The sequence below is a fragment of the Sphaeramia orbicularis genome, chromosome 16 (genome assembly GCF_902148855.1).
Source record: "Sphaeramia orbicularis chromosome 16, fSphaOr1.1, whole genome shotgun sequence".
NCBI classification, from domain to species: Eukaryota; Metazoa; Chordata; class Actinopteri; order Kurtiformes; family Apogonidae; genus Sphaeramia; species Sphaeramia orbicularis.
In genome coordinates, this window is record NC_043972.1 from 33,862,734 (window position 1) to 33,881,716 (window position 18,983).

The 18,983-nt window shown below is 41.4% G+C and overlaps 1 protein-coding gene across 1 annotated transcript; it reads right to left on the reverse strand.

The window, feature by feature from the left end:
- Positions 1-457: 457 nt before the first annotated feature.
- Positions 458-18,782, reverse strand: prkcg (protein kinase C, gamma). Its single transcript, XM_030157903.1, is given in 21 exon segments — positions 458-2,216; positions 3,034-3,174; positions 3,583-3,614; positions 3,617-3,689; positions 3,858-3,938; positions 5,108-5,246; positions 5,418-5,480; positions 5,950-6,041; positions 6,308-6,481; positions 8,369-8,566; positions 9,046-9,247; positions 9,998-10,154; positions 10,252-10,380; positions 11,146-11,257; positions 12,156-12,212; positions 12,214-12,239; positions 12,331-12,362; positions 15,176-15,410; positions 16,449-16,549; positions 16,934-17,206; positions 17,678-18,782. Coding segments are annotated over 20 exon segments (2,283 nt in total). The 5' UTR covers positions 17,011-17,206; positions 17,678-18,782; the 3' UTR covers positions 458-2,054.
- Positions 18,783-18,983: the final 201 nt, after the last annotated feature.

An 18,983-nucleotide genomic window follows, 5' to 3' on the forward strand; every position in this document is an offset into this window, starting at 1 on the left:
GGGAGAGGGAGTTGATGAGATTTTAATGTGAAGGTCAACTTGTTTATAAACTCAGATCTCTACAGGGATTTTGGTCCCATCATGATGCTGGAGGGAAAGAAGAGGAGGAGGAGCAGGAGGAGGGGGGAGTGGAGGATGGGGAGGTGGGTGGGCAGAAGGGGAGGAGGAAGAGGAGGAGGGAGTGGTGAAGCTGCTTAGAGAAGAGGAGGGAGTGAAAGTGAGATGCCTGAGAGGTGGTTTTGCTGGTTCGACACTCCAGGATGACAGTAATAGAGGGATCAGCATCTTCTGTGTGTGTGTGCACATGCTTGAGATTGCACTTTTGAGTGTGAGTATGTGTGAAAGTGAGGGAGAGGGAGTGAGCGGACAGGGAGGCGTGTAGAGGAGACAAAGCGTGATGATGCTGGCATGTTTGTTTCTCAGCAGCTTCACACATTAGCAGAGAATGAAACCCATAATTATTTCAGCAAGTTTATTTCAACATTCTTTTTCCAACACGTGAAAACAAAACATAACTCAACTAACAGATATATAAATGCATAAATCATCTATTTTCTATTATCGATCATATTGTCTATCATATTTAAGTATTGTGTGTTGTGACAGTTGACCTGAACTCAAACTAAGGAAAGGCAGATTGACAGTTTTCATCTCTATGTATCCTTCAGCTCCTCTTCATGAAAGATTGATGTGTTTATCACTGTATTAAAACCAAATATACTCAGAGGAAAACAACATCAAAATGCATCCACACAGACTTTCATAGGAAATAACTAGTTGGTTTGAAAGACAGGCGCACTGTATGTTTGCTGCCACTTGCCTTGTTCAGATAGCATTTTAATGGCAGCGCTGCTATTATTTTTCCATGTATTGAACAGTTCCAGTGAGCCTCACTTTTAATTATATCTAATCAGTGCTGAGAGTGCGTCATTACAGCGAAAAGCTTCACGGTGTACAGCACTTCAGTAATAAATTACCTGTATCCGCACCAGCTAACAAGCCTCCTATTCTTGTCAGCTGGAGAAAATATGTACTATAATGAGATTATTTTAGGGGGATATGTGTGCACTTCAGACTGCAGTGTAGACAGATAAATAAATCCATTGATTCTTCTCAAACAGTGGTGTTGAAGTGGCTTCCTCCCACTGTTAATAGAGTCAGGCAGTGTGGCTGTGAATCATAAACCTGCACTGCATGATGGTGTGTCTCTTGGTCATCTGAGGTCAAAGTGTGACATTAAAATGAGTCAAGCCAGCTCACAGGGACCTGACTGACAGGGCACTTCCACACAGTGATAGTAAAAACACAGCTACCCACTTAGTTTGCATCATGGTCAAGTGTCACTCAGCCAGAACACTGAACACACACACAGATAAATTGAGATATATATTTAGAAAGATACATTATAGTGCTCCTGGTAGTGTACGGCATATAAACTCCACCGGGAAATACCTGTGAAGTTTCATCACATGTATGAGCAACAAAAGGGGATTTTTCCTTCTATGTGGCCTGAATACCAGAAAAAAAAGGAAACAGACTGAGAAATGTAGTTGTTTGGGAAAATACAGCTTCTCACAACACAAAATGAACCTAATCAAAGTACTGAAAAAGGTATTAAACACATTGTTTGTTAAGTTAAACAGGTGTATCTTTCTTGAATAATCTAACACTATAGAAAACTAGTGTTTACAAAGTGGACCTTGCATGCATAGAGATGAGTTCTGTCCCATTTATCAGGTTCATACTACAGTACTCTTATCAAGTTAACATGCTTCCTACAAAACCTCTAATGTAATACTGGTGTTATTGGCATTATTGTGACATTATGTGAGTCTGTGTCTAGCCTGATCACATAAATACATTAAAGAGAGTGCAGGAATATATAAAGGTGTCTTGGCATTTTCATGTAAACAGATTTGGTTATGAGAGGTGTCATTAATACATGCTGATAGTTCTCAGGTTCATATTCTCTGCTATAAAACTACTATTAGAAAGAAAGGGCAGTTTGGGTACATTCAAAGGGATAGGCGGGTGGAGGGGAGGTGGAGCCATTTTCAAACAGCGGTGAGAGGTGAAGGAGCATAGTCTGGGTTGAGAAATGAGAAGCCCTGGAAGTCTTCCTGGTTGATGGCTGCTAGTACATCTGGGTCAGAGGGAGTGAGCACCGAGGGGGCTGCTGTGAAGAACTTGTCGAAGTTTTCACCTTTCTTCCCACCCTAATGGAGAAGAAGATTAGGATTAATGTTCACACTCATGCATGTGCACTTAATACTGATTGCATTTGAATCCTTTAAAGGTGTTCCTCCTTAAAAAGAAGCAACATAATAAAGTGGAATTATAAATGGAATCCACCTCCATAACTTTTTCTTCTCACCCACACCCTAACATATTCTCTCAGAGGAACAGTCTACCAAACCTACAGATAAAGCTGCTCAGGTCTCTCTTCCTGCTTCTTAACAGCCGCTCTGCTGGATGATATGAATCTCATTTGGCTAATGGGACTGGCCTCTAACCCCTGAGTATACTTAGCTCACTCCAGGCACACCTCACCATTGGCCAGTGGAGCCGCAAACTGGCATGTGGTGGACTAATGATGACACATATTTGCATATGGGAGGAGGAGACAGGACCTCAGGGTCAGGGGGTCCTGTCTGTTAAGACTGGACTGTCTGCTTCATGGTACTTGGAGCCAGTCTCCAGGAAGCAGCAGAGGTGATGAAAGACAGAAAAGAAAGAGAGACAGACAAAAGAAGGGACAGGAATAGAAAATTATAGATGGGGTGAGGCGCTGAAGTGGCCAACACAATGCAGGAGATGGGTGAGAGAGGAAGTGTGCAGGGAAATGAGGGAAAGTGTGGGAGTCTGAGAGAGAGGAAACAGATGGAAGAAAGTGACAGCTCCATTCACTAAGTGTCCTCAGAGAGAAAGAAAGAAAGAAAGAAAGAAAGAAAGAAAGAAAGAAAGAAAGAAAGAAAGAAAGAAAGAAAGAAAGAAAGAAAGAAAGAAAGAAAGTGGTCCATCTGTTCAACTGACAGTTCTGGGTTTGAAGGGCGGCTGGATCTCCAGTCTCTCCAGACGATCCCAGTCCAGCCAACGAAAGAACGGATGCTCCCGGATCTCCCGCTCAGCATCCTCTCCTCCACCCAGACGCTTGGCTGGGTTTTTTGTTAGGAGCTTTGGCAAGAAATAAAGGAGGAAGAGGACAGGAAAACACAATGAGCACAAGATACAGGCATATAATTGATAGAATTTAAAGTTGAGAAAGGAAGAACATGACTTGATGGCTTTGCTGTATTTTAAAATATATTTAATACAGCAATATATATTAACAATATAATCATTTAATGCAGTTTCTTTGTAGATGGTTGCATTTATCTTAACTGTATGTGAGCCTTTAAGGAATAGTTCAACATTTTTTCAATCTTAATTAGCTGCTGCCTGTGGTTTCAGTAGAGACATATATAAAAGTGTTAATGAGCTACTTATTAAACACTGAAGATGAAAAAGAAGCTCTTATATTTCACAAAATGTCAGAGTGTTCCTTTAGGATACACGCATAAATTAAAAGTATTAGTGACTCACGCCTTTGCAGATAGCGACAGCTTCACGAGAGAGGCTTTTGGATAGGAGACACTCTGCTCCATGATGGACTGAAACAGCTCCTCTTCATCAATACCATCAAATGGTGGCTGCAAGTGAAAGACAGATCGAGAAGTTTCAGAATGAGAGAACTGTGTGGAGCTGTGGGCAAAATGAAATCAACTACAGTGAAATTAAAGTTCTTTTAAAAAGTCTTTTGAAGTTATTACAAAGTAGAAGGAGTGAAGGTCTGTTGTTAGGATTTAAGTTAACGTTACCTGTCCTGCCAGCATTTCATACAGCAGTACTCCATAAGACCACCAGTCCACTGCTGTATTATAGGGCTGATATGCCACAATCTGAGAAGGAATGGGGAGAAAAAGAGACAAGATAAAGGGGAAGAATGGCAGTGGGGAGATAAGGAAGCCGAAAAGGAGAAAGCAGGAAGACGGAGCGGGAGCACAGCTGCGACAGTCGGCTGCTTGGATGATATGCAGCTATCAGAGACAGCCGGAATGAAAGGCAGAGCGAGTGGGGAAGCAGAAGTACGGCATTAGGGAGGGTAAATGTACGAACGAGCTCAGAAATCATCAACACATGTCTTTGGATTTGTGTGTTAGTTGGTGTTTTTCTGTCCATGTGTGTCTGTGTATGTGTGCATTTGTTTGTTTTCCCAGTGTCTGCAAAGGGGAAAAGCACAAGGGAACAATTCCCAGCCCCTGGGGAAATATATTGTATCTCTTCCAAAATGGCAGATGCAGGAGAATCAATGGGTGTTTACATAACAGAGTCAATACCCAGGGGTTCCATAGAAAGGTTTACAATATCAAAGATGTGCACAGCAGTCACATCCTCTCTTTCTCTATCTGTTGACTAAAAAGTCCAAAAAAACACCAAACAAGCTGAACACTGGATATCTCCTACTCCCACTGCCTGAATTAATGTGTTTATGAACACTTAACACAAATGCACATACACACGCACACATGCACACACGCACATTCACACACACATTTCAAACAATTTGCAAAGTAAACATTATACAGTTTTCAGCAATGATATTTTACATATCAAAAGGCTGTCAAGCAAAACTACCTTCACCATTTCCAGATGATATTTGCATTGACATCACTGACTTCCTTTTAAGGTTCTTCGGTTAGTTTTCAGCGTTTTGTCACACTCATGAGGGATTTAATTGCCTTAGGTTACACTCTGCTGCAAGAAAAAGGCAAGAGCTGGTAATACAGGGTCGCTGAAGGATAATTGTGGTTTCTATTCAATGTTCTTGTAGCAAAATGAGTACAGTGTGCTTGCAGACCACCGCTAATAGAATCATGTGAAGTTAATTATTCAAAAATGCTGACAAGGTCACAGAGGATGGAGGAGCTGCAGCGAAGCAACTCGCAGAACTGCAAAACGGGTCAAACCAGTGAGGAGGGGTGAAACAATGGGAAATGAGGGATCCAGAGAATTGGAGGAAGTTCTGGACTGAGTCTGGACTACAGAGGGAGGGCAGGAGTCAGTGTACCTCAGGAGCAATGTAGTCAGGGGTGCCGCAGAAAGTGCGTGTGGTGTCACCCTCAAACATGCCTTCTCTGCACATCCCGAAGTCAGCTATCTTTATGTGGCCCTCACTGTCGAGCAGCACATTATCCAGCTTTAGATCCCTAAGAGAGAAGGAGATAGATCACACAGGTATGAATCATTTTGATAGATAACATCTTTATAACAGCCATTAGCTACAAAAGAAATGATAAATCTGTGTCATGTCTGCACTGCGGAGCAACGGCAGTGCCAAAAAAACCAGGCCATGTTCGACAAGCAGCCCAATTTTTTACCTGTAGATGATGCCTTTGCTGTGCAGGAAGAAGAGGCCCACCGCAATCTCTGCTGCATAAAACCTAGAAGTAGAAGAGGCGGGTAATTCAGTACTGGTTACTGTATCTTTGAGAAATTGGCCAAGGTTTCAGTTAATTCAAAAGCGGGTGATGATGAGAGGAGAAGAAAGAGGGAATGGAACTCGAGAGAGTGATGAAAGGGAGAGCAACCAAACAGATGAAAGGCAGGGAAATGAGCAACAGGGTAAAAATGAGTTTTAGATGATTGATCAAAGATTATTGATTAAATGAACAGCCTGGGGGGAGGGAAAACAGATGAAAAGATGAGATTAGTGGGAGGAGAAAGTGAGCAGAAAGAGAAGAGAACTGGCACTTGAGTTGATGACTTTTTATGAGTCACCAGGTAAAATGAACAAAGCTAAGAGATGACTGTGGATGTAAGGAACAAAGACAAAAATAAAGGCATAAAATGAGATACCGGAGATGAAGACTGTGATTAAAGGTAAAAGAAAGGAGCTTGGTGATTACATACGCTGCATGAGGCTCTTTGAACTTCCCGACTATCTGGATATGAAACATCAGGTCCCCACCGTTGACATATTCCATCACATAATACAGACGGTCCTGCAAAAGCAAAACATATGGATTTACATACACACATTCACTGGACATAATCACCACTTGTCTAAATTAAAAAATCTGTGAACAACACTCCTCCTCCTTGAACAAGGACCTTGTTAAGGAAAATGTGCTAATTATTTCAAATATTAATTGAGATTCTCAATAACACCTTGGGGAGCTATGAAGCCAGGATGCCAGCCAGGTTTATGGACAATTTAATGAAAGTTATACTGTTCCTCCTAAATGTGTGCACACAGAGCAGCACACACCTCAGTCTGGAAGGCGCAGTAGAGCGAGGTGAGGAAGTGAGGGCGAGAAGGGAGCGCCAGGACTCTCCTTTCCACCATAGCGCTCTCAGTGTCCTCGTCCTGGAAGAGAACGTCTTTCTTCAACACCTTCACTGCAAACAGACGCTCGCTGCCTCGCTCCTCTGCAAGCAGCACCTGCACCGAGACAAAGTCAGAGGAGACAGAGGAGAGGATGTTACTGTAATGCAAGGAGACAAGCAGCTACTGTATGTCTTTTAACTGTTCAGGTTCATAAATAAACAAAATGTTTATTTATAGACACCACCAACTGTCTTGCACAAAACAGAAAAACAGTACAAAAAAGAAAGAGCACTTTTTGTATTCAAAGTTCACTGACACATCTAACACAACACCAGAGTGAGTGTTTTCACTGCTTTGACAAAAAATCAGTGTAAAAAATTTATTTCAGACTCAAGCTCCATTTGTGGAAGAATCATAATGTACTGAAATGCTGCGCTTTTAGGTCATGAGTGACAAGGTGTTCTTGTAACAATACAATTACTCCAACTGTGAATTAATTATTTAATTAATTAAAATACTTCATGCTTTTAGAACATAGCTTCCAATTTCTGGTAATTTCCCCTCATTTTGTGCCAAGCTGTGACTTGTTTCTAAAAGACATATTTTAAATTCAGGCATGGGATAAAAATGATACCATGATACTGGGAAGATGTCGAACAATTTAAACATAGTTAAAAATACCGCATGTGAAGTTTAATTAAAGCTGTTAAGGCTTGAAGGTTTCAAGATAAGTTAATGTCAAAAATTAAAAGTGCTCTCGTGTTTTTATCCGACATTAAAAACACATTCAGATGCTATTTTTGTACTCATGGGAAATTGACTGTTAGTGGGTTTCTCTGGAAGCTAACGATGCCATAATTTTGTACAATGAGAACCACATGACCCAGGTTTGGTGTGGTTCAAGGGAAATGTGTGCAAAAACACAATAGGAAATGCTGAGAATGACAAAACCTGCAACACTGAGGTCTAATGGTCAATAACACAATAGCAAAATGCAGAGAGAGGACCTCATTTTAGTTTCACATGGTGATGAATAGTACAGAAAATTACATGGTTTTATTTCCAGGATCAATGTGATACAGAATGATGCTTCCGAAGAGGGTGTGTTTGTATGTATTGATGAACTGTCAGTCACTGAGAGAAACTCTGCCGTCCTCGGTGATGGTGTCTCTTGCTCTTCCTCCCTGAAGTCTCAAGTCTCAAACTCACTGACATTTAATGGGATTAATTTCAGAGTATTACAAATCTCAGTAACACAGCCACATGCATTTTTTTTTTTAAATCTTCTCCACTCTTGTTATCCCATTTCCTTTTGGTCACTTTGTCACTTTGTACTGCATAGTAATCCCACCCTTTCCTCACTATCTCATGTCATTTTCTCACTTCCCCTCACTCAGCAGCCCCGGGGTCTGTCTCTCCTTTCTTGGGTCATTTTTCTCTCATCTTACGTAAGTCGAGTCTATTTCTCCTGTCCTCTGTAGACTCTCCTCTGACAGTTATGAAACAGCACAGGGGGATTTCAGAGGAGGAAGAGGGACTCAAAACTACACTCTCTTCATTATGGCTCATCTACTGGGGAATTAAAGAGAAAATGAAATGGAGAGCATAGGCTCCCTTGAAATGAACACCTTCAAGAGGACTGTCTGCCTGTGTGGTATGTAGGCAGCCAGCTTGATCTCACGACTGCTGACAGCGTAAAAGACGCTCACAATTAACTGAATCATTTGGCACCAAAAGGACACAATGGGCAGGTTAGTAGGAGTGGGTATTTTTCAAAGAAGAAAAAAAAAAAAAAACGCCTTGCTGTGCCCAGCAGCTCCTGAATAAAATGCCACTTGAAGGTCAGGTCCATCAATAGAAGAAATTATTTAAAGCCAAGAATAATCTTTGTTGTTTTCAGCATGAATGGCCCCTTTGAAATCACTTACAGCTGTTGGATCAGTGGTGTTGATTGTTTGTAAAAAAAAAGATGACATTTATCTCAGTGGCTGCTGTGTTTACCTTGCCAAAGCTGCCTTTTCCCAGGACCATGAGGAAGCTGAAGTCAAGGATGTTCACTTTCACCTTGCCCGGGCTGGGGGTGTGCACGGGTGGGCAGGACGGAATAGGTGTTGGGGACAGAGCCACGGGGAATGATTCAGACAGCGACACAGGTACAACCTGAGGCAGAGGGGGTGTCGTAGCATCCGGCTGGGGCTCCTTTAGTATCAAAGAAGGAAAGCTGTGAGATGAATGCAGGCCAGTACACACTCATGAAAAGTGGACACCACACAAATAAAACCTCTTTCTGCCCCCACTTTTAATCACAGTCACTCAGAACAATCCTGCACCCTGCTGGAGGCAGAGAGTAACAGAGAAAGAAGGAGCTCAACATAATTTATTATCTAATTATTTAGCGATAACACCAGGCATAAATCTTCTGCAGGGTTTTTTCCTCAGATTGAATTGTACGCAGAGGGACAGTTCAAGATCCTGACCCAGTGTGAGCAGTGGCAGCTGTTGTTTATTAGATGTAGGTAATTATATACTGAAAAAGGCCTCAGGATAAATGGTGATTAGCATAGTAAAAATGAAGGGCTCTGTTCTCTGGTGAATACAGGTGTTAATATCCCCCACTTCTGTTCATTGTTCACCATCAGCCTCTGATGACTTTATTATTCATGCAGTATGATTCCTACCTGCAGGTCTGGGTCCGGTACGGGGATGTTGTAGTACTCTCCTTCATCTTGGGCCAGCAGCTTGAACCAGCCGCTGATTGGACGCCTGAAGATCTCACTCACTCCAAACGACAGCGCTCCCATGAAATCATTTCTAGATGTGCGGTCCCAGTCCCAAACCTCCACAGACAGGCGCCGGTCCCACTGGTGGCCACGCACTGAGCTGGATACATGAGCACAGAAACTGAAAATCACTGGGGACCGCTGGTTCTCACCACAAAGACAGACTGTATAACTAAAATATAACCATTTCCAGAAAAGTTTCCTGATCTATAATTTGAAATTTTTCTTCTTATTGACACACAGGGAAGTTTATGTTTCACTGTGTAGAGTGACATTTGTGAAGGGTTGTCAGGAAATGTTCCTGCGCTCAGCTTAAATTGTACATACTGTCCGTACTGAGCAGGTTTTGTGACAAACAAATATTTTAGAGTGAAGTTCAATATGGAAATTGAAGTCATCCCTGCATTTAAACTGAAAATTGACTTTCGCAAGAGACAGACAACTGAAATCCAGGAGTCAAACTTTTTAAGTAGAAAAAAAGCACACTCAGAGATTGTAGATTTTAATATCTGTTAAATCAAATTTTTACAGTTTTACTGAACTATTTTGTGGAAAAACAAAGTAGTCTATATATGTGTGTGAATATTACCCTGGATCATTTATTCAAGACAGAGTAGTTTTATTATTATGTCTGGAGGTAATCTCTCAATAGAAAAAATACTGCAGTATATAAGGAAAGGTACTTTGATGCTGTTAATGTTCAATAGGATGCATAAACTGGGGAACTTTATACTCTGTACTCTTTCTTCTACATCTTTTTTGACTCAGTAATTCCAATATTGCAGACAATTTTTATCCCCAAAGCCAGCAGTAAATTTTCCATTTTGGATTCAAGTTCACCCAGACTCACAAGGTGAAACTTTCATTCCAGACGGGATTGAGTGTGGAGCGAATGGTCTTGGTCTTCTGTTTGCTGTGGCTCTTTGGGTCTGGAATCAATTTCAGTTTAACATACGGGTCTGACAGGCCATTAGGATCCATAGGCATCAGGTTGCGAGCCTCCCGCACTGAGGAGAAAGTAGAATAATCGAAAGAGCAGAGAAAGAAATCCCTCAGAGGCAGTGTAGTCCTTTTGTTTTATAAGTCCACTTCACAGCCTCTCACCTGTGACATAGACGTCCTCGTTCTCTCCTCTGATGGTCAGGTGGATCCTGCCTCTCTTCTCTGTATGATCTTGACCACAGAGACTGGGAACACTGGTCTCACACCGTCGATGGACGTTCATATCACAACCTCAAAGATACACAAACATGTATTAACACATACGAACATTTTGAGTGGTGTTTTAATGCCTAAAAGTACATCTGTTTTTGCCAATTAATGAGTTGTGGCATTGGATTAATATAAATTTAACAATATTAACTTGATGCTTTAGTATAATCCTGACCTTAACCTTGAACTAAGCCTAAAACTGACCAAAAATATTTACCAAATCTAAATACAGGTTGTCTAGTTATCAGTTGTTATAGTTTGGAAATTCTCACAAATTTTAATTTTTGTTGGTCTTTCCTTTCGTTATTTAGTTTAGTTAGTGGTATAAGTAGTTTTAGTTTTATTGTGAGACATTTTTTTTATTGTTCATTTTAGTTTTTCAGGTACAGTATTATGCGGGAATCTGACAAAGGTAGTATGAAATATAACAACATCATATAAGATTTACAAAGCTATTGCTTATTAAAGATCTCAAATTGAGCAGAGCCATTTTACTGTTGTACACCATGAACCATGAATGAATACTGGGGAAAATACAACTGAATTTACCTGCAATTGTATTTCATAAAACTTTAATTTTACTGTAATAACCCTGGTCTATTCTTGTCTGGACTTGCTTTTTCCATCCAGATGGGATGTAAATCATGATTATGTGATGTTGTAATGGCTTTCTGTCCCACAGTGTGACTGCGACACACACACACACGCACGTACGCACGCACACACACACACACACACACACACACACACACACACACACACGCATAAGGAAGCGGTGGTACTTACTGGCACATTTCATGCCCTGGTGTATGAGTCCGTACAGCAGTGAGCCACAGTGGTCACAGAAAGTAGGACTGGAGTAGGTGTGGATCTTGAATTTGTGTCGACTTTTCAGGTCCTGAAATACAGCAGGCACAATATGCATCACACACACACACATGCACGCACACCTACACACACACACACACATACACACACACACACACACACTAACCAAGGTAGAGACTCACACATGAACAGTATGATTAGTGGAGAAATGTTGAGTGGGGTATTCATGGACAAGACAATTAGATTTCTCCACTGGGAGAGGACATATAAAAGAGAGTGCATCTAGGCAAGGCTGTGTATGAGTGTGTATGTGTGTGTATATTCTGTGCAGCAAGGGATGAATCATTTTTATCTCTCTTCAGCTCATCAGACCCCCCCGAATCCACTCCTAAACTGTTTTCCTTCCCTCGTCACTCTGAGCTGCTATTTAAAACACTGTCACCCGCTTTCTCCTCCTCACCTCCCTCTCTGTCTTTCACCCTTTCACCTGTTCTTTTAATCAAACACACAAGCACACACATACATATGTATATATGTGTTCCCCTTGACCCAATTTCTGAGGCAGTTTATTTTTGGAAAAGAAAAAACATTAAGAACAGACAAATCTCCCTGAAAATCCTCAAAACGCAGGCAGAAAAGGCAGTAAGCTCTCTCCTTCTTATCAGTCCCTCCCACCCACCACCTGTATCCTCCCCCCTCAACTCACTATCTCTAACTCGTTGCATCTCCAAGGCCTTGTAGGATGACATGACATGATTGCAGACGTCACAGATGGGACAAGGCTGTAGTCGATGTGAAGGATGTATGGACTGATGGATGAGTCATTCAAACATGTTACTGGCAAGAAGCAGACGCTTAAATATGATGATGGCGGCATAAAAAAATGACAAATATGGAAACAAGACAGTAACAGAAGAGCGGAGCAAAAGTCGAAGTGCTGTGATGGATACACTGACACATCTGCTCACATCTGGTCTGGGGGCTGTCACAGAGCCTGGGCAAGTGAAGGTCACAAACTCATGACACCCTTTTGTGGACGACAAAACTGCATACTAGAGAAAACAAAAAATGTCTTGGTCATAACATCATATAAAAAGGCTGAAATATTGCAAAACAAGGAAATAACACAAGGTTTATCGCTACCTTGACATTGGAATCCTTGTTTACCGATGCCCCTGAGAAAGAGAAACATATGGATTAAAACACAAAACAGGGTTTTCCGTTCTCCTTTAAAGTAAAATATCTTGCTTCTGAGGCTATTTCCTCCACCAGGAAAATGTAGATAATGTGGCCAAGACAGATATACTGCAATTGCATTAAGAACAAAACCAATTTAGGGTTACAAGTACAAGTTAAGAAAATGTCTTTGTCATCAAAACACAAACAAAACCACTGTACCTGTGTAAGAGACTTGATAAACAAAGTCATTAAGTGTGGACTGGAGCGTCTGTGCACCCAGCTACACTGCTGACCATCGGAAGTAGAGCACTGTCAATTATTGTAACACACACACAATCACACAGACAAATACAATTCTAGTGTTTCCTGCGGTGCTGACTAGTTTCTGGTGTCTCCTCAGAGCTTTAATTGAATAATTAAAGCCATTGATTGACTAAAGAGTCCACTCAGCAGCCTGCCTGCTGTGGATCAACTTTTGATTAGAACGTTTAGAAAATTAGAAGAACAACAAGCTGCAGGGAGGGCTCCTCCACAATCATAGTGGAATGGCCCCGGGGTTCGCAGGAAACTGACCATAATCACTGATCTACAATCAGTTCACCATCTGGCTAAGGAATAATTAAAGATGGGTTTGCAAAGGGTAATCTGATCCCTGATCTGCATTCAGCACGAGCCTCTGTCTGCAAAGTATGTGAGGCCAGTTCTGCTCTTTGACCAGCAGAGGGTATCAGAGAGTCAGGGATGGATTTGGAGAGGAGGTGACAGTGTTACACACACACACAGTAGAGGATAACTGCATGTTAAATTTAATGATGCATTGAGAACCCTCTCTAAGGGGTGGCTCATAGTTGAGTGGTTTAGAGCTACTAAACTACAACGTCCCTGAATTGATTCCCAGTCCAGGTGACATTTGTTGCATATCATTTGTCTCTCTCTTACTGACCTTGTTTCCTTTTTCCTGCCTAATATCCATCACTGAATGAAAACTAAAATGGCAAAAAATATTAAATTAACACAAAAAACCTCCCTAATGAATGTAGTTTGAGGTTAAGTAGTCATAAAGAACCATTAGAATAACCCTGTAACAATGACACAAATACCCAGAATCATTGTGGACAGTATAGTTTTAATTACATTTAATTAATGTATGATCTGTGTTCTACGTGTTCAAGACCAATGACACATTTTTAGCCCATTGAGATGATTTCACTCATTACTAAAGGAGCCCTACTACACACAGCACAACTACTTCTTCCTTTTGAGAGCCCAAATCAATAAACAAGACATTTATATTTGCATATCAGAGCTATCTTTTCTTCGTCTTTAATTAATGTCACCATCTCCCCCAGAGGCTTGAACACTCAGGTTGAGAGCAGCCGCTTTGACGTCCGGTGTGAAGGAAAGAGTTTTCACCCTGAACTAAATGCCACAACCACCGCCAAGCCAGCAACCAGTTGGAAAAATGTCCTGAAAGCTACCCAGAGGCTGCTGGCACATGCACTGCCCTGCATCCAACATACACCCCCACCATATGTCCACCCACACACACAACAAATACACTTACTGAGAGCAATGCACACACACACACATACACACACACACACACACACACACACACACACACACACTGCCATAGCTTCACCGGAAAAAATAAGCTTACTGCATGGCTGTCAGAATTCACGGAGGAAGATTTTTACATTATAGCTGCTAAAAGGTCTACAGTAATGAAATTCACTTACTCAAATTCTGTGTTCAAGAATATTTTTAAAGCACTATTTCTACTACTTTTTTTTTTTAGTCCCCATCACTTTTTGAGCAATTTTGCAAAAGATTTGCATTCAACCTTTAGTAAGTGTAAAGTATACAAAACAGAGTATATAAAATAGCAGCTGCACTATCAATTCAGTGAAGGTATCAACATTTTAAGAAAAATGAGTTATTCATTAGTGTATAACAGATATACAGCACTGTAAAACATTATTAGACCACTAGTATAATGTAAACACTTGTTAGAAATGTGACTTGAAAAGCACTCAGGGTTTTCTTGTGTGAAAATGTAAGGGGAAAAAACATGAAATTATCTGTTTTACACATGTAATGAGGAGATATGCTGCACTTTCATTAAGTCTAAAAAGAGTCTGCTTTTCTCAACAACAAACAAAATGTAAATTTAGACCATCTGAAAAAAAATCTAAAACACTTAATATTCCAAGAACATAAAATCAATAGGTCACGTTGAATTTCATAGAAAATCACAGGCACAGTCTAGTATGCTTTTTTTTCTCCCAAAGCTGTAGGTTCTGAATCAAACTTTTGATATAATTTTGTATCTTAAAACCTTTTTTATTTCAGATTTTTGAGACTTCTAATTATCTATAGTGGTTTTGGTACTTCTGTCACTGTTGTGTGGTTTGCACACACTGTCATAGTACATGTAACAAGAATGAAAATAGACTGTGAGAGTGAGAGAGGATCTATGTGGGGACATGAAATTGCTAAAGTAACTCCTATGCAGTGTGGGCTGCAGTGTGGAGGTGAAGTTGTGTGTGATCAGATCAGGTCAATGTGGTGAAGACAGAGTGTAGGCTGTTTCTCCAGCAGGCAACTAGAACTCGTGAAAGAGGGAAAAAAAAGTGCAAAGAAGTGCGTATAAGTCAGAGCAGAGAGTGGCGGAGTAGTGGGATGTCTGTGGAGGCGGCTTATGGCTGCCACAGTGATTTCTGTGTACAAGTATAACAGTATGTGTTTGTGTGTGTGTGTGTGTGTGTGTGTGTGTGTGTGTGTGTGTGTGTGTGTGTGTGTGTGTTACCAGATGAAGTCGGTGCAGTGGCTGCAGAAAGTGGGCTGTTTGAAGAATCGGGCTGTGAACTGGTGGTCTTTAACCTCCACAATCCTCTTGTGTTTCAGAGCTCCTTTCCTCTGAAACACAGGCACCCTGGCAGGTGGGGAAAGGGGTGAGGGCAGAGGGGAGGTGGCTGATGTAGGGGAGGCCAGGGTCAAGGGGGAGAGGGAAGGGGAAGGGGAGACCGGGGTAGACATGATGCCTGGAGGATATAGTAGGAATAGGGAAGAGATGATGAGTGTCAGTAAGGAGGGAGTAGACAGGAAGAAGACCTTGAACATGGGTGAGGACAGAGGGGAGGAAGCAAGGATAGGGAGGAGGAGGAGGAGCGAGGGAAAGTGTAATGGGTCATGGTCGAGACAGGAGTTGTATTAATGGCACATGGGATGTAGGGTAGGTGCGGTGAAGCAGTGACGTGATGGAGAGAAAGATCGAGAACAAGATGAACGGACCAGAAAAGCAGGAGGGAAGATGGGGAAAGCGACAGGTACCAAGTGAAAGAGAAAAAGAGAGGGTGTGGTGTAATGAAGGAGACAGGGAGGTTAATTCACACACAGAGACTGAACTCTCCTAAGAGACTCTAAACGATTAGTGTGACTCACTGTGTGTCCCACATACTGCCCGTCCGTTCTACCTACATCTCTCATTCTCATACCCCTTACATCTCCATCTGCCTGGCAGCTATGACTACCCCCCACCACCCTGCCCCTGGTCGTCATGTCAACTCTACCTCCTGTTGCCATGTCAACAACACCCCCACCACCTGTTCCAATATTAGAGCCTGTATCCTCTCCCTACTTCCTGCCTGGCCTTATTAATAATTAGTCCCATTTCTAAGGAAAAACTTAGGAACAGTAAATTATCTATATGTCTATAGGGAACAGACTGTGCTGGAAAAAGTGCAAAATAGCAAATATTAGCTAGAGAAATTGTGAAGTTGCATGCTACTAAATGATAAATGAAACACCAACAGATATTTTAATGAATAAATAAATAAGCCCAAAGCAAAACCCATGGCAAAAAAAAATGTGATGAAATGATGGTGTCTCAGCAAAGAAGCCGGAGTAAATCAATCAAAAGGGTGAAGAGAAAAATGGTGTGAAAAGCAGCATCGAGTCCAGAAATTAGTAAAATAATGACAAGAAAGAAAAATATGCTCTTAAAATGCGTGAAGACCCAAACAGAGAAGGCAAAGTGAACACAATACCTTAATTTAGTGACTTTGAAGGAAAGCTTTCACCTAAAGGATAGCTTTTCTTCTGTCCCTCTTTCCTTTCTCTCCTGTTTTTGTGCTGCTCCCTTAAAAAAGGCTGAAGTGTCACACCTGTAGCTGGCCTCCTCCTCCTCAAAAAAAAAAAAAAAGGAGAGAAAGAAAAGACAGAAAAACCCAATGAAGAAGTGGTGTAGCAGGTGAAAAAGAATCAGCCCAAATGGAAAAAGTAGGAGCTATTACAACAAAAAGCAAAAGCAACAAGCGTTTCAAGAGATTCAGCTTTCTAGGAACCAAAGATAGAAGAGTGAAGTGGTATATATCCGTTAACCCAGCGGCAGGGTGAGGAGGAGGACGAGATGGAGAGGTGGTATTCTCTTTCCAAGATTGATTCTGTTTTTACTAAGAGGACCAGACATGGAGAGAGAACGGAAGAAAGAGAGAGAGGAAGAGGTAGAGAGAGAGGAGAAAGATTGAGGGGAATAGGCGGCGATTCATTTTGAAATCTGGGTTACTTCTCTCTGGAGAGGGAGGTAGAGGAAGGAGGACGAATGAGACAGAAGCTGCCATTTTGCCACCACCAATACAGCATGGGCAACCCGGCGCCAACTGTCTCTCACTTCCTCTTGTGCCAGACGAAGAGAGGAAATTGGAGAGGAGAGGGAGTCTGGAAGAGAAGAGCAGAGAGCTTCAGCAATGAAGACTTGACAAAAAGGCTGGTTGTGCATAACTGGAACTAAACTATTGACAGTTTGCAGCAGAGTTGGATGACTGAAGGATCAACAGGCCTGAGAATTTAAAAAATAACACATGCTAACAGTCTGGAACAGCGCAATTACTGCATGCATTAAAAATCTGTTCTGAGATCACAGCAAGTGGTGATATGAGAACACTGCTCCACTGTGAACTAAAACCAGGTCAGCAAAGCCCGATGGGAAGAGTAGTCTTCAAGTGATAGGGCCTGTTTGTCCATATGAGCAGCAGAGTGGGTGTGTGTTTCTGTGTGAAATCAGTTCATTTCGAACACCAGATCCACAATAATTATGTATACTTGGATTTATATTGTCTATTTCTTTTGTAGAACCATAACCCAAGCGTTACTCCAAAAACTCAAAGGGCTACCTGGCTTATTCCCAAAACTGAAAGCTGACTCCCAAAAAAAACCCCAAAACAAAACAAGAAAACAAAAAAAAAAGACTGTGAGACCAATTGTTTGGCCCCTCAATGATAATAAGAGAATGTACACAATTATTACTCACAGTCCATGTGTGCATGTGATGTATGGACAATCCTGGCAGAGAAGAGCAGCAGGCAGCAGCTGAGGCAAGGGATGAAGGGGTGGATTGGAGTGGGACAGAGAGACTGAGGGAGGGAGCGAAGGGTTGAAGGTCTAATTAATGGAAATGTAGGTTATTAGTCTCCTGATGAGGACACTGGCAGAGAATTAATTAACAATTATAATTAGCAAGATTGTTAGAGAGCAAAATGGTGTCAGCCAGCAAGATAAGAGTGAGCTATCGTCCTTAAGTGTGTGTGTTTGTGTGTGCTGGAGGCTGTCATTATGTGTGTGTCTTTATTTAAAAAAAAACAGCTGTGTGAACATACCCTATCTGACAATGATATATGTCATTTCAGCATTAGTCATGCAGATCCAGCAGTTGATTGGAAATGATGGGGGCTTTCCTTCATACAAACCATGACAAGACTTTTGTCTATACAACTGTCATTACTCTCTTCATTTTCTGGCCCATAAGACTCACTCTCTCCATCGGTCTTATCGCGGATATGTCATGTTCTTGTTCTGTTGTCACAAATAAATGAGGAAGTCATTGTGGCATACTAAGGAAAGAGAGATAGGGGCACAAAAATGTGAGCTGGTAATATCTGTAGACCATGCACTCCTCAGTAATCAGCACATTGAAAAACAAAGCACATAAATGGCTCACAAAGCTTTCTCTCCATGCTGTGTGATGACTAAGCACTTGTGGCTCTAAAGTGTCTGTATCAGTGTGCGTTTGCATGCCTATCGGAGCATGTTTTACAGTGTTTGATCCGGGGCCATAAAAGCAAGCTTGGTGTGCAGCCAGCAAATGATACATTGCAGCTGTAAACCAAGCCGATGTACACACACACACACACACACGAACACACACACACACACACACACACACACACACACACACACACAGCAGTATGAAAAACATACAGAAACAGCACAAATGTTTGATAGGACAAGGGAAAAATAAAATGTAATGCAATTAGAAATGAAGGCAAAAGAAAAAACATATACAGTACAAGTGACAATAAAAGAAAATAATACAATAAGGACAGACTGATATTTGATATGAAGTCAGTTCTTTTCATTATAATCATCGCAAAACCACAATCTGTCCAGCTATTAACATCTTTACAATAAGGACTGTTATATGAGAATACTAGAAGGCAATTTTTGTCCTCCAGCACTCTCTCCTTTTCTTTCTCTCAGTCTACAGATGGCTATCTTATTATTTCTGACCATGGCTTAATGAAACAGAAAATCCTCCTTCGATGGAATCTTTTTTGGGG